Source organism: Trachemys scripta, chromosome 2, assembly GCF_013100865.1.
Source record: "Trachemys scripta elegans isolate TJP31775 chromosome 2, CAS_Tse_1.0, whole genome shotgun sequence".
NCBI lineage: Eukaryota > Metazoa > Chordata > Testudines > Emydidae > Trachemys > Trachemys scripta.
In genome coordinates, this window is record NC_048299.1 from 29,754,509 (window position 1) to 29,779,118 (window position 24,610).

Below are 24,610 nucleotides of genomic sequence, written 5' to 3' on the forward strand. Positions count from 1 at the left end.
CCTGTATATTCCACAGTAGGCGTGCGTGCTCGCCACGTGCACCGGTGCCGAAAGTTTTTCCCTTAGCAGCATCCGTAGTGGGGGAGCACCATGGCGACCCTTGGAGGGGCGCCGACATATCGCGCCATAAAGGGGGCTGCGTGCTCCCCCCACCCTCAGTTCCTTCTTGCCGCCAGTGAAGGTAGTCGGAACTTGTGCTCCAGCTTTGCTGCAGCATTTCTAGCCTTAGTGGTATCCAGCTTTCCCTGAAATTACTTGTTGAATTTTTCTCTGTTAGTGCTGGGCTCGGGGCATGCCCCGTGGCCCAGGCTTTAAGTCGTGCGTCGCTTGTCACAATTCTATGCCCAGAAGCGATCCACACGCTCAGTGTCTTCGCTGTCTGGGCGAGGCTCACATTAGTGAGAAGTGTAAAATTTGCTGCTCCTTCAAGCCATGAACAAAGAAGGAGCGTGAGATCCGAGCTCTCCTAATGGAGTTGGCATTGACACCGGCACGTCGAGCCGACCCTGCGCCGGGCACCTCGTCCTTGGCGCGCAGCGAAGCACCCCGGGCCTGATTCTGCACCCGGTACCGCATCGTCGGTGCACAGCGAGGCCCCGTCGACGAGCCGGCACCGCTCCCCTTCTAAGAAGCAAGGGAAGACTCGGAGGCATCGGGAGAAAGAACAGGGTGAGGCTAGACCCGCACTGGGCAGCCCACGATCCCCATCGGGACCGAGACCTCCGACTCGGGTGGAGCGGAGTAGTCCGGTGCTGTCCACGCGCGCCTCGCCAGAGGTGAGAATGCCTTCGACGCTGGAGGCAGCTCAGGCCGCGTGCGACATCATGACGCTTCCGGTACCAGGAGCGCCACTTCAGTCGGGCCTCCGATCCCGTGGGAAGCCCTCGCTCAGTGCCCATCGACCCTCTCCGAGGTCGAGATACTGTCCCAAGTTGAAGGGCTGAGCTGTGGACCTTGGCGCGCCTCCACGCCATGAGCAGGATCGTCTGCGAGCGAGCTTTCCACCTCCACTCCAGGAGACCGTAAGGGAGGCACTAATTGACGGCGCCGCCCCTCTTCGAGCCTTGACCGCAGGGACAGGTCTCGTCGGCAGCGGCACCGCCATTCCCGCTCTGGCACCCGCCGTGGAAGGGGCTACGCCCAGAGCTCGTCACGGGAATCCCAGGCACCGAGGCGTCGTAGTTTTGGGCACCGGAGGCACTAAGGGGACAGCACTCTCGACTCCTACCTGTCCTCCTCCAGGGGCCGGAGACGTCATGTACGGGACCGCTCCAGCCGTTCGTATGGCACCATCAGCTCATCCCGGACTTCCGCTTCGGCATGCAGCTGCCCCTCGGCAAGCCACTCGGTGCCGCAAGACCAGCCAGCCCTTCCGGGCCATCTCGCATCACAGGGCTAGGCCGTTCCCTGGCAGGGACAGTTCCCTGGTGTGACCCCAGGCACTGGCACCACCGGGACCCCGCTCTGTGGTGGGAGCGTCCCAGGCCCAGCCGACGTCGCTGCCTTGGCACCACGATGAGGCAGTGGGCACCGACCCTCCGGCACCGACTTGAGCCCCGGGTCAGGATGTCGAGCTTTCGGTACAGCCGGGTGCAGACGACACCGCGGCACCGACCTCCTCGGCACCGGATGACTCTGTGGCGCCACCCCTCTGGTCTCTCAGGAGGATTTCAAGGCCCACCAGGAGCTATTCAGGAGGGTGGCATCAAACCTCCAGCTCCAGGCCGAGGAGGTGGAGGAGCCATCGGACACATTGTTTAATGTCCTGACCTCCTCAACACCAGGGCGCGTGGCTCTCCCGCTCCATCAGGGGGTGGCCAATATCACTACTGGCCTCTGGCAAACCTCGGATCTCCAAGAAGGCCGAGCGGAAGTACTTTGTGCCCACGAAGGGGCACGAGTACTTATACTCCCACCCAACTCCGAACTCTCTAGTGGTGGCGTCTGTGAACCACGAGAGACATGGCCAACCCGCTCCTACCCCTAAGGACAAAGACACTCACAGGCTGGATTCCTTTGGGAGAAAAGTTTATTCGTCTGTGATCTTTCAGCTCAGAGTGGCCAACCATCAGGCACTCTCAAGCAGATACGATTTTAACCTGTTGGGGTCCCTTCCCAAGTTTGAGCCCTCCCTCCATGAGAAGGACAGGAAGGAATTCCGGGCTCTGGTTGATGAGGGTGCGGAGGCGGCTAAAGCAGCACTCCAGGCGGCCTTCGAATGCGGCGGACACGGCCGCTTGTTTGATGGCCACAGCGATTTCCATGAGAAGGGCGTCCTGGTTTTCGATCTCTGGCCTACCGGCTGAGTCCCAGTCGATCATGCAGGACCTGCCGTTCGATGGTCGGGCCCTGTTTGCAGATCAGACAGACACGTGTCTGCATGGGATGAAAGACTCCCGTACTACCCTGCAGACGCTGGGCCTGTACGTCCTGCCGGCCAAGGACAAGCCCAGGCCTCACACCTCCCCTCCACAGGCTCGGGTCAGATATGAGCCCCCGCCTAAGAAGCAGCGGGAGCAGAGGTGCCAGTCACAACGTCAATTCCATTCAGCCCCTCGTCCGGGACCCTCTAAGGCCAGGAGGCCAGGGAAGCGGCATTTTTGACTGCTTGCGGGGGGTTACTGGGCCTGTTGCCGAGTTAACCCCCCCGCCCTGCATTGTTAAAGTTCAGGTTTGCAAATCGTTTACCTGCCTTCCGTTTGCAATGGTTCCGTATCACTATGGACCGCTGGGTCCTCAACACTATATCCCTGGGGTACAGGGACTTCCTGTAGTTTGCAGTTTGTTTTGCCCCCTCCCAATTGCCCTCCGGCCAGGGAGTCGGCAGAGGACCCAGAACATGCGTTTCTCTTAGGTCAGGAGGTACAGTGCCTCCTCTCTCTGGGAGCCGTGGAGAGAGTACCTTGGGAATTCCGGGGCAAGGGGTTTTATTCCAGGTATTTCCTCATCCCGAAAGCGAAGGGCGGGCTTCGACCCATCCTCGATCTGTGGAAGCTCAACCAATTCTTGGTCCGCTGCAAATTCCGCATGGTGTCCCTAGCCTCTATTATTCCCTCCCTAGACCCGGGGGATTGGTTTGCAGCGCTGGACTTTCAGGATGCCTACTTCCACATCCACATTTTCGACAGTCACAGGCACTTCCTCCGTTTCTTGGTGGGTCAGGACCACTACCAGTTTACGGTCCTCCCCTTTGGCCTCTTGACGGCCCCCAGGGTCTTCACCAAATGTATGGCGGTGGTAACGACCCACCTCAGGAGAGGGCTGCAGGTCTTTCCCTACTTGGACGATTGGCTGCTCAAGGGCAAGTCCCGGTCCCAGGTGCAGCAGCAAATATCCCTCTTGCTACGCACCTGCTCAGCTCTGGGCCTAGTGGTAAATGAGGAGAAATCCACGTTAGTTCTTGTCCAGCGCATAGAATTCATAGGAGCGCTGCTGGATTCCCAGATGGCCACGGCCTCCCTTCCAAGGGACAGGTTCGAGGCGCTCAAAGGCCTCATCGCCTCGGTCACGGCCTTCCCGGTAACCACGGCTCGGATATGCCTTCAAATCCTCAGCCACATGGCAGCATGCACCACGCCAGGCTCCGGATGAGGCCCCTCCAACTCTGGTTGGCCTCCCGCTATTCCCAGGCCAGGGACAGCCTGGACAAGGTTGTCACGGTGCCGCCAACGGTGGTTGCAGACCTCCAATGGTGGTCCCTCCCAAGCAACATGCTCCGGGGTATCTCCTTCCGAGACCCCTGTCCCTCACTAGATTTAGTGTCGGATGCCTCGGACCTGGGCTGGGGAGCCCACGTGGGGGACATCAGGACCCAGGGTATGTGGTCACCTGAGGAACTAACCCTGCATATAAATGTCAGGGAACTCAGGTCAGTGTGCCTGGCGTGCCTGGCTTTTCGCCAGCACTTACCAGGGAAGTTGGTCAGAGACCTCACGGACAACACCACCGCAATGTATTACATCAACAGGCAAGGGGGCAGTGCTCCAGGGCCTAATGCCAGGAAACCCAACGCCTGTGGGAGTTCTGTATAGCCCACAACATCCTCCTCCGAGCATTCCACCTACCCGGTGAGAGCAACATGCTTGCAGATCGCCTGACCAGGGTGTTCTCACAACAACATGAGTGGTCCCTGCACAGGGAGGTGGCAGAATGGATTTTCCTTCAGTAGGGCACTCTCCAGGTAGACCTATTCGCCACTGCCCAGAACAGCTTGTGTCCCAGGTTCTGCTCCAGGGTGATAGAAGGCAATGGGGCCATGACAGACGCGTTCCTGCTCGATTGGTCGGGGCCCCTCATGTACACCTTCCTGCCCTTCCCCCTCAGAGGCAGGGTCCTACAGAAGGTGAAGTCAGACGGGGTGAGAATTATCCTGATAGCCCCGGATTGGGCCCATCAACATTGGTACGGGACCTTACTGTAACTCTTGGCGGCCCCCCCTCGCAGGCTGTCGCTCCGCCCGGACCTCCTCTCCCAGGAGGAAGGTCGTCTCCTCCATCCCAACCTGGCCCCGCTCCACCTGACGGTGTGGCTGCTCCGTGACTAGATGCGGAGGAGGGGAAGTGTACCAAGGCTGTTAGACAGGTCCTGCGAGAAAGCAGGAAGCTGTCCACACGGAGGGCCTACCTGGCTAAGTGGTATCAGTTCTCCTCATGGGCGAGGGAGAGAGGTTCCTCCCCTGCGTCCGCTCCGTTCCAGCTGGTCTTGGACTACTTCCTGTCCCTTAGGACCCAAGGGCTAGCTCCCTCCTCGATCAGGGTGCACCTGGCAGCCATTTCGGCCTTCCACCCTCTGGTGGCAGGACAGTCAGTGTTCTCCCACCACATGACTTCCAGGTTTTTAAAGGGTTTGGACAGAGCATTCCCTTATGCTAGACCCCTGGTTCCCCCTTGGGACCTGAACCTGGTACTGTCATGCCTCACGGGACCTCTCTTTGACCCCTTGGCCACTTGTTTCTGGGCCACTTATCTGAAAAAGTGGCGTTTTTGGTGGCCATCACCTCAGCCCGCAGAGTTTCGGAGCTTAGGGCGCTGACCTCGGAACCCCCGTACACTGTCTTCCATAAGGGGAAGGTCCAGCTTTGCCCGCACCTGGCCTTCCTACCAAAGGTGGTCTCGGCGTTTCATATGGACCAGGACATCGTCCTACCTGTCCCGTGTCCTAAGCCCCATTCCTCCAATGAGGAACGACACCTACACATGCTAGATATGCGTAGGGCGCGGGCCTTTTACTTAGCTCTAACAAGGCCATTCCGGACATCCCCTCAGCTTTTCATTGCTACGGCCGAGCATGAGAGGGCAACCGGTTTCCACCCAGTGGATTTCCCGCTGGATCACCTTGTGCATACGCACGTGTTATGAGCTGGTTGGGGTTCCCCCACACCCTATTGTTAAGGCTCATTCGACGAGAGCCCAGGCCTCGTCAGCGGCCTATATAGCTCATGTCCCTATTCAGGACATCTGCAGGGCTGCTACGTGGTCCTCTGTCCATACTTTTGCATCGCACTATGCGATCATCTCCCAAGCAAGGGACGGTGCCGGGTTTGGTAGGGCAGTACTCCGCCCGGGTAACCTGTAAACCGTTATCATTTAGAACTCCTGCCCACCTCCGTCAGGTATAGCTTGGAGTCATCTACTGTGGAATACACAGGAGCAATCACTCGAAGAAGAAAAGACAATTACTTGTTCCGTAACTGGCGTTCTTCGAGATGTGTTGCTCCTGTCTATTTCACATCCCACCCTCCTTCCCTTCTGTTGGAGTTGTCTGGCAAGAAGGAACTGAGGGGGGGGGGGGGGGAGCACGCAGCCCCCTTTATGGCATGATATGTCAGTGCCACTCCAGGGGTCACAGCGGTGCTCCTCCACTACAGATGGATCTAAGGGAAAAACTTCCGGCACCGGTGCACGTGGCGAGCACGCACACCTACTGGGGAATAGACAGGAGCAACACATCTTGAAGAACACCACTTATGGAACAGGTAACTGTCCTCTCTCTCATAAACTAGACCTTCCATGGAGATATAGGGCTAGATAGCTGCCACCCGATTGAGGCCGCCTTGCACCATGCTGGCAGTGTAAAGGGGCTGAAACAGTCCGTGGGGGAACACCCCTAGGGCAGGCGTGTTGGGGAACTGATTTGCACAGCTCTTTCCTGGTCTCAGTTTAGGGGCATGCTGAGGCAGCAGCCAAAGTGTGGTCTATGCTTAGCCAATGCTGGGCTGCAGATCAACAGGTTAGCAGCCCCCGGGGCACCTCTGACTTGTGCTCGGGGTGGTTGTGCCACCTTGGGACTGACTGTAATCAGGAGCCACAGACATGGTGTAAAGCCACCTTTGCCCTCACTTCCTGGGAGAGATCCCAGAATCTGGCCTATTATCCCAGAGACGCAGCCCTGGGAGGAAAAAAAAGTCTTGTTGTGGAGCACTTTGCATGCCCAGACCATATGTTTACAGCACAGAGAACTCAGATTCCCCAAGGCCTGGGGGTGGGGAGTGACTGGAGGCAGAGCAGGGCTGTAGGAAGCCTGGAACACAAGAATCTACATCGTTTATGCAGCACAGAAGCCCCATTCCATGACTCCATTCAAATACACTGAATGGTAGCAGAAACGTTCTCCAGAGATCAAAAATTAATCTGCTACAGCACCAAGTCCACAGCTTTGCAGGCTGCTTCGGGCTAACCCTCAATTGCTTTTACCATTATATAGAAATGTGGCAGCTAAATCGCACTGTTAGGAAGATCAAACAAATTTAAGAGGCCGTGGCCTGCTGGCTCCCAGCCCAGCATGCTTCCCTCTAGGAGACGGTGGGAGACGGTCTCTGTCTCTCCATGACAGGACTGCCAAAAGCATGTCATGCAGGATACATAACACTTGTCAGTTTTCCCTCCTAAATGTCTCAAAACCTGATCATCCCACCTGGCACTGTCCCTGACACGGGACGGAGACCTGCCAAGCAGGCAGTGGAACAATTGGTGTGATTTGATGTGTCAAGGGACTACAGGGCAAGCTGCAGGCGTTTCTTGCCAGACAGGTAATGCAACGGGTGTGAGCCATGGCCCTGGGGAATCAGCGGTCATTGCTGCCACTTTAGAACAATGGGTTTTCAGGAAAAGAGCAGTGGCGTTGGCTACTGTCCTAGAGCAGGGGGAGTCAGTTCAGCAGGTTAAAATCAACAGGCACACTGATGATTATCTACCAGCATTGTCCCTGGGTTTGTGCTGGTGACTGCTGAATAGAACATTTGTTACCATTACTCTCCATTCGTGGGCTGACCTTGCTGTCATTTGGCTGTGCCTCTCTCTCCAGCTACTCTCAGGGGGAAGGAGCGATCAGGAGGCGGAAAGGATAGACGCGTATGGTCCCATGGCAGTGATACTGGGGAAGCAGGCAGGCTTATACCCTCAAACATGAATGTGGAGAAAAAGAAAGGAAGCCTAGGCCCCCCCCTTTCAGCCTTTGCTGCAGGGCCAGACCCCTTCACCCCTAGTTAGACACCATCCTGTAATAACGATGCAGTTTGACATTATGAGTGTAACATTGCACCATGGCAACATTTAACCAAGCTTAGGTGGGGCCCTTGCACAAATTTAGGGGCTCGCCCACCTCCTCCCTTGGGCTTAGGTTCTGAATGTCCGTTTTGACCCTCTGGTGGTCTAAAAGAGGGGAAGCTGGAGGACACAAGGGGAGGGTAGGAGATGCCGGATGAGTCTCCAATTCTTGCACTATTCAAATCAAACCAGAACATTTCTGACTCCTGGAGTTATTCCAGGGTTCTGGGATCACCATCATCTGCTCTGACACTGGGAAATATTATGTACAGACTTCTCGGGGCATTTATAGCACTATTATTCACAGTCAGCTCATTGGTCTGTGTGCTACTTTTACACTGCCCCATCCAACCACTCCTTCTCCCTGCCCCCGACTGCCCCCTGCTGCCCTATCCAACCCCCTCTCCTTCCTGACTGCCCCCCTGGTACCCCTGCCCCCATTCAACCCCCTCTGTTCCCCCCCAACCACCCTGCCCCCTATCCACACTCCCAGCCCCTGACCACCACCCTGAAGTCCCCTGCCCTCTATCCAACCCCCTCTGCCCCCTTACTGCGCTGGCTGGGGCACCGGTGGCTGGCGGCGCTACAGCTGCGCCACCTGGCTGGAACCAGGCCACGCTGACGCCACCACCACGCAGCACAGAGACTGGGTCAGGCCGGGCTCTGCAGCTGTGCTGCCCCAGGAACTCACAGCACCGCCACCCAGAGCATTGCACCAGAGGCGGAGCGAGCTGAGGCTGCAGGGGAGGGGCTGGGCTAGCCTCCCAGGCCAGGAGCTCGGGCAGGACGGTCCCGCAGGTGGGATGTGGCCCACGGGCTGTAGTGTGCCCACCTTTGGATTAGATACAGAGAAACAGACTATGAGAAACAATACAGAAGTGGCAGCCACTGTCAACAAGGGAAAAAGTCAAATTGGAAGGCAAATGAATATAAATATGGGGGTAGGCAAGGAAGATCTGTGCCAAAAACTACCTTCCTGTATGGCACTGTACCCAAAAAAATCCAACCCCCTAACAATGCCCAGCTTTTGGTCTGGACAAGCTGCAAAGTCAAATTTCCTCCCACAGGAGGAGACATCTTGGGCATATATGATCAATCCAGTCCCCGTCTCCTCTCCGGAGATATGTAATGGTACCTGTACCTAGCACCGTACCAAGCAGCATGGTAGGGCTTTACTCAGTTTTAACACTGACCTCTTAGAATAGAAAAATCTGCTAAAAAGGTAAAGTATTAGCTTCCTTAGCGGCACTGGTCGTTGGCGACTGGATGTCCTTATGCACTTGAGCAGGTGGCAGCAGGTCTCCATGCTGCCTTCCCAGCCATTTCTTAGGTTGTTCGATGATATCTACCAACGCATGCCCATATGCCTCTACATAAGGGAAAGCGGTGTGCTCTCCAGCTATGTATTGGGGTTGACATACTAGTTTTAGCACTGCTCATCTGCAACCGTATACAAGTGGCAACAGAACATTTTAGGTAGAGAATGCAAGTAGTGGAGATTCTGTCCAGTTATTTCCACCCTCTCTCCAGTTCAGGTACTGGCTGAGCCGCATAGCTGGTATGTAGAGTGAAGGCAAGAGTTCAGGGAGCCAGCTCCAGACAACTATGAGGCAGTTGGTAGAGAGATGCAGGCGTTCCCAGTGGAATTTCTCTCTGCCTGCTGAAGTGCCTTTTTAAGAGTCTCCCCCTCCCCCAACATTCAGCTCATGACACCTGGAATTCAGAGAGAAGTAATCCATTAGTTCTTTTGTAATCTAGGAGGCACACTTCATGTAGACTGAAATGAGTGGTCCACGTAACTTACTGACCAAGGCCACTAACATAGCGTTATGGTTTCTTGTTCATTGAGTCCCGCCCACCCCATTTTGCATGACCAGTTTCCACATCATCCAGCCATCGTCAATTGATGACGCAGAGATATTAGTGCATTCTTTTGGAGGAGTTTGGATGACGCTTTTGCCTTCAGTAAGGGCCTGCCCACAATTCTTGGTACCAAATATTGAAACCAATTGGAGAAAAACAGTAATCAAAGGTAAGATTACTTGTTTCTTTTCCTTCCTATGCGTCATTAGCCTCCTCTTGTAGCTGAAACATACCAGCTGTGGGTTTTTCAAGCATAAAGTTATATTTGTTTTGGTGTGTTTGCTTCCAGCCCATTTCACACCTAACAAATCCTTACATAAACATTCTTGCACATGCAAGCAGGGGGAGAAAAAAGCAACATTGCTACAGATGTCTAGATCGCGTGTGTACTTAAAAATAAATAAATAAATAAATAGCCTTTGACATCAAATTCCTAATTATGACACATTTAAGTCTGCAAGCTGGAAGTTACGAGAATTTGTGAGACTATCCAGAATGCTGTTTTCATCTAATAGCTGAATAGCCAGCCAGGATGACACACTGAAGCTACAATTGTCTTTTCCACAGAGCCCAAGTGCCAGGCATTAGCTTTTGCCTTATGGAGGGCACTCCAAAGATTTAGGTGTGCTCTCACGAGACTGCTCATTGGCGCTTGCACTTCCATTTCATTGAATTCTTGTGATTGCAGCTCTCAAATATTTTAAAGGCTCCTCCTCCTTCATGAAAGGACAGGCCATTTCTAACTACATCACAGTGGGCAGATCTTCTGTGAAAAACCCATATGCAACGATTCTGCTTTATAAGGGCACATGCTCAGTGATGTCAGCCTTACGTGTTCAAAAAATCTGAGTCCTCCTCCCCCCAAGTATGAGTTTTGATCAAAAATGAAAATTAAATAATAATTTGTAGGTTCTTTTTATTTGCCTCCTGGTTTTTCAGCCTTCCGAGTTCACATTTTCAAACTTTTTTCCCCTGCAACCATAAGAACAAGAAATTTACCTTTTTTAAATGAAAAGCTCAGAGTCTCATACGATCACTCCAGGAACTGGGACTAAGAGACACTCCAAACAGCATAAGAAATGTCAAAAATCACGAGCTGACAACACTGCATTCCATATTATCCGCCTCTGGATTTCTGTGCCTGCTTCTCTAATTTTTTTTTAAGACTGTAGAGTAAGGGGCGGCTATTGTCTGTGTCTTGATCAGCACCCATAACATTGTTGGTGTTTTTAAAATAAACCAGCCAACCCAAAAATCTAGTGATGGTCTCCCATAGTGGGGCAAAAACAAAGTCAGACTATGCAGATTAGCTTTTTATTGTAGAGACAAAATGAAAACAGTGTAAAAAAAAAAGTGAATGCATGAATAAATAGAACTAATCCTTAATTCTAGCTTGATCCTATCACTGCAAAGGGTGAAATAAAAAGTGTTTTCAGGGGTTGGAAATATTGGCAGTATTTCCCCTTGGGCTATTATTTCTAACTCTTCACAGAGACCAGTAACAAAAGAAGAGATACTATTTGTAAAAATCCTTTTGCTGTAATAACTGCACATCTGTTGAATGCAATTTAACATGGTACTTATGCCAGAGATGGGGGAAAAAAAATTTTAGACTTAAAAAAAGGGGCGCGCTAATTTAAAACTTTTCACTGATCTGTCAAAATACTTACAAAGCCTATTCTTTTTAAAGCACGTGGATAATCAGGTTTTGTATGGAGGTTTGACAAAACATACATCCCACTACACTCATGATCCACTTTATTTCCCTGTGGTCACAGTCAGGTCAAGAGCAGCAAATTATCAAAAATACAAAGTCACTTGGCACTGATAGGTAACAAAGGTGTTATAAGTAGAAAGGAGATTTCCAGTAGCCTCAGTCTACAAGGCAAGTTTTCTGGGTTTACAGGTAGTATTTGAAAGGTACAATGATATTGCAAAGGTAACAGTAGCAATCCTTACAGAAATTCAAGGTCAGAGATAACAACTACCTGAAAATAAAGTTTCAAGCAATGACAGAATCTGACATCTGATTAAACAGTTGCTTGCCCAATACTAATGCAAATGGCCACATTTTCAGTTCTACCACTTTCTTTGAGAAGGAAAATACAGTTAATATTCAATACCATGTTAATTTTGTTTCAAGAGCTTTACTCACCATCATTCATATTCTTGGTAGGTTTTCAATTGGCCAAACATTTTACATCAAGTATAAAAAAGGGGCAATTGAAAAGAATTCAATAGTTCTATAATTGTTTCAAGAGGTAGCACTAGTTAAGACTGTTGTACAGTCTAATTTTATCTTTGTATAATCATAAATTTCTCTGTGTTATCTGCCACTCTGAAATCATAACACTGTAAAATCCTCTAAATGCCTCAGGTTACAAATCGTTCAAATGTAAATACAGTGTTATGGAACGTTTCTCGATGATAGCATAGGGTATATGTGTAAAGAATGACTAGTCAGAGCATCACTGAGTTTATTCTGAAGCTTTTACTTTAAGCTCTTATATAATGAAAGACGTTTAATCTTTACAACATGTATTAGAAACTGAGATGTTTTTATTTCTACTATTATAAAAGTAATATAGGAGACCGTTCTAAACCATCTTCAAAATGCAGACCAATCTTTTTTGTATATAAACTGTACACAAAAACAAGGCACTATACATTTTTGGATATTGAAATATAAAGGTTGATTTGCAGAGTTTCTAAAGAAACCCATGCCATAAATACAAATGCTTTGTTCAGTTTAGCACCTGAAGCAGCATTGAGAACAATTCATTACCTATTGCAGAGAAACTTTTCAGAATGCATAAGATATATATGGGTGGTATAGCTAATTCAGTATAAGCAACTGCCATCCAACTACCTTTCTGTATAGAGAATTTTTTTTTTACATGAAAGTCTTGAAAGTGAATACATATTGCATTGTTAAATACATACTTGTTCTATGTGTTTATATAAATATAAATTCTTTGTAATCCACAAAAACAAAATAACACTTTACAAAGAGAACATCTTCAAAAAACACATGGCAAGTCCTATATATAGCCAAAGGATTGTTGCAGTAGTAGCTTGAGAAACTACTGTTTAAGTGCACAGGAGAGCAAAGTTTAAACACATTACCCTTGGAGTTGAACAAAGCTTCCAAAGAGTTCTCTCGCACATTTACAATATTACACAACTCAAGATCAGGCAGTATCTAAAAATTTAAGATCATCTCTAATTTCTTTTTTGAACACTAATCCAGAGCAATTCATTTTGCTAATTCCAAGGTGTTGAAAGTGACAATACAGATCCCTCTGGTACTATCACTAAGCGATAACATTACTTAGAAAAGTCCTTTTGCCTTTTTCACATTAACCTGCTTCCAAGAGGGCAGTGCATTGTACTCGTCTCTTGTCATCTCTAAGGCGACCTGAATTTAAGACAAAAAGACACATCGCTGTTAGGAAAGTCATTTACTAAACTCAAAGTGCTCACCAATCGAGTAGTGAAGCTGTCACAAGAGAGGTTTGGAATGATTCAATACATGCACGTACACAATAATTTATCTCCCCCTCCCCCCTTACCTCAAAGTCTTCATCTGAAAGATAAATTTCAAGTTTCAGTGGATCAGCTCCCTCAGGTAGAGGCCTTGCTAAAAGATCTGCTAGTGGATACACAGTTTTGCACAGCTTGGCTAACACGTCCTCTACAAGGATTATCTGATTAGAAACTTCAGCATCCTGGAGGAGAGAAAGGAATGAAAGGAAAGAGTTTAGAAACATGCTACTGAAATCAGCAATTGCTGATTTTAAATACAGCCTACTACAGAGCTGGTACCAATTCTGCCCTAGCTGGGAATGGTTAGCCGGCCCCTGTATTTTAGAAGTAGACTATGCACATTTGATGCTAACCCAGTTCTTTGGCTGGAACAATGTGCTGCTATAAAATATTTGTATTTAAGAACACAAGGGCACTCCTCTTCCCTAAGAAAACCCATTTCACCCATTTTTTCACTCCTGCCACCACATTTTGACTAAGGACGACGACTTTCAGGAAACTCCTGGAGATAGCCAGTGTCTCTTCTTGGTAATAGTTTACACTTAAAAACACCCTGCATCTGAGGATCTTAAAGTAGTCACATGGGCTGGAATTAACTTCATTTCCCTGAAGGGGAAACTGATGCAGAGGCCCAAAGAAATCCCTGTAGCATGGCAGTTTGACATGGTAGTATGGAGATTCTGATTTGAATTACATAAAAACAGGGCCGGCTCTAGGCACCAGCAAAACAAGCTGGTGCTTGGGGCGGCATATTTTTAGGGGCAGCATTCTGGCGCGGGCCATGCCGCCCCTAAAAATGTGCCCCGGCCGCTCTAACCTACCTCCGCTGCTGCCACCCGCGCACCGCTGCTCCCCCTCCCTCCCAGGCTCTCAAACCCGGGAGGGAGGGGGAGATCCCAAGCAGCCGCGGGGCGCGAAACAGCTGATTCGCGCGCCCTGGCCACTCGGGATCTCCCCCTCCCTCCCAGGTTTGAGAGCCTGGGAGGGAGGGGGAGACCGCGAGCGGCTGCGGCGCATGCGCTGCTTCTCCCTCTCCCTCCCTCCCTCCCTCCTAGGCTTGAGAGCCTGGGGGGAGGAGGCAGGGCTGGGGATTTAGGGGAGGGGCGGAGTTGAGGCAGCGCCGGGGGTGGGGTAAGAAAAAAACGAGGGTGGGGGGCAAAATTGTTTTTGCTTCGGGCGACAAAAATCCTAGAGCCGGCCCTGCATAAAAAAAAACCATACTGCTGCCTGTTTTGTTCAGTTACACTGAGACTTTTCCAGGTGGGTCATCCCCACCAAAGAGTGTGCGATATTTTGTATGGAAACAGACAATATTCCAGTTCATACTTTCAAAGAAAACAGGAACCTACCTTGTTGGGAGACAGAGGCAGAGCTTAATCAAGGTTTTGTGCAGCTCAGAGGTGGCACCACTATTTTATCTTACTAGTTTTTAGGTAGGATTCAATGTTAAGAGTCAAGTTAAGAATCTTTTAGTTCCACTTTTTAAGTCTTCAAAGAATGAAACATTTACTAGAATGTATGAAAATCTATAACTCATTGAAAATATCTATAATGCACTTGTCAAAATTCAACCATGTAATGATATTTATTTCTTCCAGATTCCTGAAGTGCATTATTTAGGTTAATCCTCTGGAGTTTGGGACTTCCCAGCATAAAGCGTGCTGGCTGTTACTAACAATAGCAAACAGAAAAATACAAGTGCAGCAACAGGAAACAATTGCAACAGAAGGCTTGTTTACCATTTCTGTGATCTCGGCTATGTCTTCTCTGTGTTCCCAGCTAGGGAACATATTGGTGAACGTCAGGGGTTCAAGACCAGCATGAATTAGGTAGGATTTCGGAGGTTTCTTTACATTTTTTCCTACAACATCCAAAATATAAAACGAGAGGTGTTGTAAAACATGAATTATCTTGCAGGCTCTCGGTCACTCTATATTGCCAGGTAAAATTTTAGCAGGGCCTTTCATCTAGACCAGAGGTTCTCAAACTGTGGTCCGCAGACCACCAGTGGCCCACAAGCTCCATTCAGGTGGGCCGCAGTGAGTTCCCTCTAAGGTGCACGCCTGGGCGACTTCACACAAGAAAATAAAGGGCCACACACCTAATTAGTGGAGCCACGCAGGCATGGCTCCCCAAGGCCACCACCTCACCTTACATGTGTCTCTTCTCCAGGGTCCAGGCACCTAATTAGTTTGGAATTTGGGACGTGCAGGGCTGCAGCGGCCAGAGAAAGAGGCAACTTTCCCCAGCTCCAGGGCTGCGGCTGCTGGGGAGAGACCCCCGCTCCTTCTCAGCCCCAGCTTGGGGGCTGCCGCGGCAGGGGAGAGATGGTACATCCATCGCATTAGAAAGGTAAGACTACTGATATTAAATTATGAGTTGTGAGCTTTTATTTGTAGAACAAAAAACAATTATTATAAAGTTTTTTTTTAATATAACACTTTTATCCAAAGTGCTTTGCAATAGTTAGCTAACGGTACAAACAACATTTGGAAAGATCATTAAGTGATCCGCCGAGACCCTCAGCAATTTTCAAGTGGTCTGCGAAAAAAAAAGTTTGAGAACCACTGATCTAGACCAGCGTTTCTCAAATGTGGCCACCATAGGGCTTTTCTTGCTGCCACAGCCTCCTGGGCTGTGATGGGGGCGGGGCGAGGGGGGGGGGGGAAGAAACGCAAAGCAGCAGTCCCTCCTCCAATGCCGCCAGTGAGTTCCCCACCTTCTTGGGGGCGGAGGGGTCAGGCTTCAGCCCTGGGGTGGCTAGCCACGGGGCTTCAGGCTCCATTCCCTGGCCACATAGTGACAGTCTCTGGCCCCAAGCTCATCACCCCCCATTGCCCTGGCCCCCCACTGCCTCTGTACCCACCTCCTCATTCAGGGCTTAATTTGTCCCCAGGCTTGCTGGAGCCGAGTTAGTCTGTTGTGTAAAGGGGCTGAAACAGTCCCCCCCTTCAGTTAATTCAGTATTTTAGGAAAAATTGTCAGAGCGGCCACCAGCAAGAGTTGGTGGCCGCACTCTGAGGCCACCAAAAAATGTGTTGTGAGAACCCCTGATCTAGACTGTGCTCAACAAACTTTCTTTTGCACATCAGAGCAACTTTAAAGGGTGTATTGTTCAATATTCTAAAAGTGTACCTATCATGTCATCTCTGGGCATATGTACAAATCCAAATACGTAGCTTACTACTGAAAAAGAACAAAACAAAATGGACTCCTCTCATAACATGCACAATATAAGCCTTCCCCCCCTCCCCATGCCCAATCCATCACCCTGCAAAAAAGCCTGAGTGGAAAGATGAATTTTGCATAATGTTCTGAGGTTACCAAAAGAAGGGAATTCCAGAACAGAGTGTCCGGCATTGAAAATGTCAGCAGCATGCAAAATTCAAGTTTGGAGACCCCGATGAGAATCTCTCAGCTGCCCACAATGTCACTGCAGTATGTGGGGAATGCAAGGTGGTAATGGTGGTTAGAAGCTAAACCATACAGGCCTTTAGAAAGCAATACAAACACCTGGAATTGTACCTAGAAGTGAACAGGAAATCAGTGCAGTCTATGCAGCACTCATAATATGCTCCCTATGGCCAGCTGGACCACTGCAATTTGCTGCAGTTGGAACTTACAAAGGCGCTTCAAAGGATGCCCTGCACACCACACAGAACACTGCAATAATCCCATCTGGAGGTCAGAAAGACATGCCCATAGATAACGACTGCAGTTATTACACCAAGTGCAGACGAAAAAAGGCACTCTTGGCCAGCTCAATTCATAGCAATGAGGGACCCACGAGTGCTCCTTGATGGTGAATACTCCTGAAGAAGGGTGGACAAACATCCTTAAAATGGAGACATGCGTGATTTCTCAAAACAGCCTCATATCATCTTGTCTGGAGCCTCATCCAGTTCTCTCTACCCCAAGTGCCTATCTCAGGTAGGCACTGAGAAAGATGATGACAACACGGCAACTCAGCTTGTCATTGGCATAAACCACAGGAATGAGAACACAACCTTGCAAGAGATCACACTTGAGCTGTTACCAAGCAGTCTAGGATCTCAGAGGACAAACAGCACCAATCCAGGATCAAGAGTGAATCTGTCTATTGCACTCACTGTGTACTTAAAACTGGACTTAAAACTGTGTGCGGTTCATGGTCATAAAAGCAGCAGGTGGATCTAGAAGAGTCAGCATGGATACCTTACTAGAAAGTCAGTCACGGAAACTAGTGCCAGCTTCACACTATAGCTACACGTAAACCAGACAGACAGGGATCAATGAAATCTGAGGAGTCCAGACACTGCCAGAGTTCTCTTCACCACTGTGACCCAAGAACCACCTAATGCCAACTGACAAGGGGGAGCAGAGGGGTTGCAGAAATCTCGTCAGTCTGGTGTGTACATTCTAGTCTACCAAAGAATGTCATGGGAGGTCTCAAATGAAAGCCAGTGTCAGCTGGGTCATTAAAATTGTTGTGAATTCCACGTATAGATACAATGTAAAGAGTTATGTATATATACTGAAAATGTGGTTTTCATGTCTGTATCAAGGCATTAAGCAATAGTAAAGGTGCAAAATAGGTTTTCCTCCAGACAGGAGGGAAGGTGAGCAATGTCGCTCTGTTGGGATGTAAATCAAGCATTGTAAGCTAATACAATGGATGTCCATTTACACATGAAGTCCAACCTTAAGGAAGAGATGTGAAGTCAATAGGGAAGAAGCACACAGGAAAAAAAACCCAAATCACAGGGAGGAGTAGAGGGGGGTTTTGCTGGCTACGAGTAAAGAAAATCAACTTTGGGGGTATAGCTAGAAGGCAAATAAGACACAGCCTCACCCTGCACCTAGGAAGTAAATGGACAGCACATTTGTATTCATAAAAACGGGCTCTCAAGCAGCCTTGGTTGAAAACGCTGCAGAGGACTTTGGATCAGATAAACTTCTTTAGACAGGTTAACTTGTTAGTTAAGCTAGAGTGTTATGATTTTATTTCATATGTAACCGTTTGTTTCCAGTATTCCTACTCACTATCATTTGAATCTTTGATGATAAATTTATCCTTGTTTACATTATAAATATATCCAAGTGTGATATTAAGCAAAATGCTAATCCTGACTTGACTCTTACAAGTTGGTGTGTTCTGTTTGGGAACCTGGCAGTTCTGTGAGAAGCCAGCATGAGGCGCTGAATATCACAGGGGAACGCTTCAAAGGGACTCAGAGACTGGGGTGCACCTACTGTGACACTGCAAGGCAAAGTTAGGGCTGGCATAGCTCAGGGGATCGTGTTTGGGTGGGTAACAGGCTGGTGGTATTAGGAAGCTAACACCCAGATAGGCACAAGGAAAACTCTCTCCTCAAACTAGAGGTGGAGGGTAACAAGGTGACTCTCAGTCCGGTGTACCCAGAGAACCATCACAACCACTTTCTCAATAACTCTGCAAACTGTGAGCACTCCATGTTTTGTTTGAGGTCAAACATTTGGTAGCAAACAGATTAGAAAGAATTTAGTCGCACGAAACAGACTAATCTACAGAGCTTTAATCTCAAGTATCCCAATGAACAAATTAGCAACAAATCAGAATCCTTCAGCTACACAATTTAGACAAGGGATTTATCATCTGAATCCTCCAGTTCCACAATCGCATTGTGGAAACTGCTTGAATTTGCCATATAATACTACGACAGCGATTTGAAACTCTGCAATTTGCAAAATTTGTCAGCCTAGTCTACACAGTAAGCAACACAGATCAGTGATACTAGTGGTGGAGTATAGGAAGGATTGCTTGTGCCAGATAATGCTCTAATATCGGCTTAGCCATCTGGTAGGACAATTTAATTTTTGAGTGGAGAAACATTTTCATCATCATTTCAGTTAATGAAGTGAACTCTGCCCTCTACTCAGGCCGGTTTGCCTTTCTTATGCAAGAATCCAAACTGCAACACACACACACTCTCTCTCCTATGCGGGAGCTCAGTCCTCCAAAGCAGTCTGCTGATTTAGCAGACAAAGCTTCAGAAAGTTTCAAGAAAATCTGACAGGTTAGATAAAGAGATTTGTGCGCAAAGAAGCACCGAGTGCCGCTAGGAATATTCAAGCTGTTATCCAAGGAGACAAACCAAAGTACTTCATATCATCTTGTAGTTTGAATGCTGGCTGTAAGCCAAAAAAAGTAATAAAACACACTTAAATTCTTCTGATTATCCACTTAACTAGATCCCTTCTTGCTATTCTCTTTTACTTTTAGGATAACTGCAGTATTTATATTTCTTGCTATTTAATTGTGCCATCTTATTAGGGCAATGAAAGACCAGCGCTAGTTAACCCATGAAAGATTAATTCCTGTAAAGTTTTCAGCATATCTGACAGGAGAATCACTCAACCCGCAGGCCCAAGAGGCTAAGAAACCAATAGAACATCATAGTCAAATGGTACCTGCTCCCACTGACACCGTGGCCACAAAGCTAGCTCCTTCTCCTTCACAGCGATTGAGATCATCCTGGGATTCAGATTGATTTTGGAAGGGGAAGTACATAAGTAAAATATTAGGACTTCGATGGTGGAAAAACTTGCTACATCAACAGCACAAATAGCTCTTGCAGAACTATACCACACCTGGAAAGGGAGCTTTCAACTCCAAAGCCACCGCAGCTGAAAAATCATAGCCAGCAGAGCCTACTGCACTTAGCGAAGCAATTAATCAGTTTGTGACACATAATCCCAAGCACAGACCACCGAGGAGCTCTCATCCCACTTTGCATTCAAATACGGGGGAACAGAAAGGCAGAAAATCCAAACCACTGCAGACAGCATTCGCCACCCTGCTACCGTTACAGCCATTGAAATTCAAGAAATCCTGAGGCACATTCAAGTCACAACCTGCCCCCTGATGAAAGCCAGGGGGAAAAAAAGTTTTCATTAACATGAGGCTGTATTGTCTAGCAGCTGGAGCAATGGACTGTGTCTCAGGAGACCTGGATTCTATTCAAGGCTCTTCCATTGGCCTGCTGGTTGACCTGGGCACTGCACCTCCGTGCCTCATCTGTAAAATGGGGATAATGATACTGACCTCCTTAGTCAAGTGCTCTGAGATCTACAGATGGAAAAAGCTATGTAAGGGTTAGGTAATATTGTCACCAACGTGTCCTTCAGAGTCTCAGAACTGCAATAGCCTGCCCCAGTCCTCAAAAAACCAGCATGTGGTGCCGAAGGGCCTTTCCAACTACTGCTCCATCTTTAACCTCTAATTCCTACTCCAATTGGAAATGACTCAAGGCCAATACGTGAAAAAAATCTGCCAACATCCTGGATGTACATCAGAATTCTGCACAAAGAGTGCTCCAGTGGCACAGGAAGAGGACCTCTGCATAGCAATGGATACACGTCATGTTTCAATGCTCAGCTTTTTGGTAACTTTCTACACTCAGCCACAAGGTGTTACTGATCCATTTAGGTGACACAACAGGAGTAGATGGCACAGTAGCATAATGACAATCATTCCTCTCCTACCCGGACCCAGAGAGCAGTGATCAGTCACTGGCACCTTCTTCCCCAAGGGCCCACACACGTGGAGTTCAACATTTATTCCTCCCACCTCTCCAGCTCTTTCTCGTATGAGAGAGACCACTGGAGAAGCTGGAAGGTGCCACTGACTCAGCTGTGAGTTGTACAGTTAATTTACCACAGCTAAAACCAAGGCCATCGAGGATGTCACAATGCCACAAGAGATCAGCTCTTTAGTTGTAACTGAGAAGGGTTGGCTCAAACCAAATTGGAGTGATGCTGGTGAGATGGAGGAAATGCTCTGAAATAACAGCTGGGTCAATGTGCTCTTCTTCCAATGAAGATATCCCATCATCCAACCCCTATTTGTCAGAGAGGTGAGACGCCTCAAGGTCCTTTTCTTCTCATCTCCAAGCTTGAACCTTTTTCTATCTCCTTCTTCCAAGGAAACTCCATCCCTTCATCCAAGATCAGAATCCAGCCACCGCAATCCACGCATTCATCAGTTCAAGCTTGGATCACTGTATGTGGGACTAAATGTGGTAACAGTGCAGAGGCTCTCTAACTTGTGCAGATCATATCTGGTTGTCTCCTTTGTGAGGCAGGCCACTGTGAGCACATCACCCCATGCTTTGCTCCCTACATGAGCTCCCAGTCAGCTTCCAGCTTGTCAGTTCAAAGCCTTGTTCCTGATTTTCAAAGCCATCAACAAATCAGAACCCAGTTACATCAGCAATTGTATCTCCAATCATTCCTTTGGGACAATACACTTTACAAAACCCAGGACGAAGCACATTAGAGCTGGAGCCACAGCATTTAGCATTAAAGGGGGTTCTGTAGTAGCATGAATTTCCAGAGATCAGACTAATCCACCATCTGCCCACTTCCCTCTTTGAGGAAGTACACTCACATTACAAGCAAGATGATTTAAATACAATAAAACATTGCTTCCCAACAGAGGCCTCTAATCCTAATGGAAGGATTGAGGGAAAGAATAGACAAATTCCTTGAAGTTTACTAGGGACCTCACCCTAGTTTACTAGGGACTCTTGCTGATTTATTTTACCTGGGGAGCACTTAAATACTCTGGTGAGCGTTACTATAGAAACCTTAAAATAGTCAGGATCAACACTGGCACAGAGTAGCTTTCTTATTACCTCTGCAGTATTGGAGTACTGTCTCCATGGCACATTTCCTGTCTGTAGCCCATCGGATTCGAGCTGATCCAGTTATTTTGTTCTCTACAGGCCACCAGCCTTGCCAAAGATACACTTCATGGTGATTGTCAACAAGGAAGAGTGCTATATAGCCAAAGAAGATCCAAAAATACCAGAGATTTAGTCAATATATGTTTTACTAGGTTTCTCCATAAGATAAACTGCATAGCCTTGACTAAAATCAGCCTATTTTGGTTGGACAAATGAGACTCATCTTAGAGTCCATCAATGTCATTTGTTATCCATCCACAGGGATTTCTGTAAACCCAAGAAGCAAGGGGCTGAGCTCTGGTTCCCCACAAGAAACACTGTGCTTTCTTTAGTAATAGTTTGGGTACAAATACTGCTATTAATTAAATCTGAACAGACCCATACTTTACTCCTGGGGGAATTCTGTGCCACTGCACAATGCAGAATTTGTGCAGAATTAATGTTCTGTGCAGAATTTCCGGCTGCCATTAGGGACGGCTGGACCAGGCAGAGCCCAGCTTCCCACCTTGCAAATACAGGACAGGCGGAGGGGGAGCTGGAGGTGGGCACTGGGGAGAGGAGGTGCGGGTGTCTGGGCTGGGGGGTGCCCTGAGGCTGGACTCTGGGTGGGAGGGATGTGGGTGTCTGGCTTGCAGGGGCCCCATAGCTGGGCTCTGGGGGGGGGAGAGGGCATGGGAGTCTGGTCCCGCAACGGGGCTTTGTGAGGGAGGATGCAGAGAAACAGGAACTGGGTTGTCGTAGGGATTTCTTTAACTTTCTACTCCTGGGGGAATCTAGTGGTCAGAGGTATTCTGAAATAAATCACCAAAATAACTGAAACTGGTGTGATCATACAATATTATTTTGACAAAATATGAAGAATTTTAACGTATTGTGCGCAACATTTTTAGGTGCAGAATTCCCTCAGGAGTTCTGCTTACTGCATCCCAGTGCAAAGCAGTGTGGGACTATGCCTTTTCCCTCCCTACTTGCTTGTTGCATTAATACTTTTATAGGTCCCTATTGTTCAATAACTCCTGTCAGTACGTTTCTCTACTTACATGTTAGAATAACTTTATACTAGGGGTCTCTGTATTCGGGACATTTATTCCTGGATATCCTAGCTGGGATCAGTGCAGTATTTACATCAATAGTCTGCTTCTGTACCTGGCTGTGGGGCAGTGTAGAGATCCTCCTGCAGAAATGGCATGGAATTGACAACAGTGGGATCTCTTGCAGGATATATATATTCAGTGGCTGAGAAGTCTCCTGATGAACTGCTGAGGATGAACAGGCGGGGGGTGAAGTTAAACTTTCCAGGATCTAATAGAACAAAAGACAAAAATGTCTAGTACAGCAGGACAAAGTTAATTTGAAAAGCTGCATTTACGCTTGCTACATTACACTTTGACTTTTGAATAATCAGGAAAGGAGATTGGCAATGGCTGGGATAGAAAGCATTTTAGCTTTAGCCACCATTTTGAATCCAACCTTGGCTAGCAGTGACCAGCCATTTGAGGTATGTCCACACTGCAATTAGACTCCCACCACCTGAGTGGTACTCATGGGGTTCGGGTGAAGGGCCTACTTAACTGGGGTGTAGATGTTCAGGCTCAGGCTGCAGTCTGAGCCCTGGGGCCCTCCCATCTTACAGGGTCCTAGAGCCCGAAATTCTACACTGCAATTAAACAGCCCTGCAAGCCCAAGTCAGCTAGCATGAGCCAGCCATGGGTTTTTAATTGCAGTTTAGACATACCCTTGGTGGCTGACTGTTCTGTGGCTTTGTGAGACAGGCTTACTTCACATATCTACTACTTAACTGACAGATTTTCATATTGTAAAAATCTGTCCCACAACTACTATCTTTGTTGGCAGTTCCAGAAGAGGGGTCAATGATTAAACACAAAACCATCATCCAATCCCTCCAGAGGAGAACTGCAACATATTTGGTGGGCTAAGAGTTAACTGCTGCTCTGTTCTACATGTGTGTGGGGGGAGGACACTTCACTCTCCGGCCCCTTGCATCCCCAGACACCAATAGATTCACTTGTGTGTGGCATGAAGCATATTTTATTCTCCAGTGATTTCTTTACTTCACCAGGGCCCTGACTATTGCTAAAGTTTCACGTCAACAACGGAAATGTGTTCAACTAAAAAAAATAATGTATTTTATAGTCCTACAACACAGTAGCATGTAGGTGAAGATCACTGGACTGCAACACTACCTTGCAACATGCAATCATAGGCTTTTCGATCTCTCCTTCCTAATGCATCCCAGAATCCCAATGGCTCTGACCCTTCATCACATTCATGTATTGTCACCTTGCTGCTGCTGTGCAATCCAGCTTCCAATGGACATCTGCAATACAAAGAAGTGATGTGAACCCAATACCCTTACTTCCAACAACATACAGCTTCATGCACTTGTCAGCAACCCAAGCCAGTCCAAAGACTGACTCTCTGGACACTGGCACTTCCTTTTTGCCAGCCTAATCCACATGAAAATCAATACAGGAAACAACAATGTAAGGTCTGACATTTCAGTAATGGTATTTATTTGTACGACTGATCATATATACAGAGCATGAGAGAATGCTCATGTGAGCTCTTAACCAGTTCTTCAGTTTCTCCTTTCCATCCCCCATCAGTGCCTCTTGCAAGCTTCCTTCCCTAGCCTCGTCATACCCTCTCTCTCATAAGGCTTTTTCTTATCCTATCACCTCTGTTAGGTCATAATTGAATCTTTACTTTTAGATGCTTTTCGGTCTCCCATTCTTTTACAGGAATGGCAATTCAGTACTGCAAGAACAGTAAGTATATCTCACCCTATTGGGATTGTGTGAAAATCAGAATATGCACATAATGAACTAGGTGCCCTGTCCATTCCTCCTCTCCCAACACGCAGCCTTGTTGCAACCTCTTAACCCACTCCCGATCAGTGCTACTGGAGGGTTGCTGTTTTTTTTCCTGGCA

The 24,610-nt window shown here is 48.2% G+C and overlaps 1 protein-coding gene across 18 annotated transcripts in view; it reads right to left on the reverse strand.

Moving 5' to 3' along the window:
* Positions 1-11,148: 11,148 nt before the first annotated feature.
* SVIL (supervillin) overlaps positions 11,149-24,610 on the reverse strand; it is a 204,768-nt gene continuing 191,306 nt past the window's right edge. For all 18 annotated transcript variants that reach the window (XM_034760157.1, XM_034760145.1, XM_034760143.1 and 15 more), the window contains 6 exons: positions 23,863-23,996; positions 22,805-22,960; positions 21,608-21,751; positions 14,693-14,814; positions 12,980-13,135; positions 11,149-12,825 (listed from right to left, as the gene is read on the reverse strand). In XM_034760157.1, the coding sequence (XP_034616048.1) occupies positions 12,739-12,825; positions 12,980-13,135; positions 14,693-14,814; positions 21,608-21,751; positions 22,805-22,960; positions 23,863-23,996 (799 nt within the window). In that variant the 3' untranslated portion in view covers positions 11,149-12,738. The remainder of the gene's footprint in view (positions 12,826-12,979; positions 13,136-14,692; positions 14,815-21,607; positions 21,752-22,804; positions 22,961-23,862; positions 23,997-24,610) is intronic.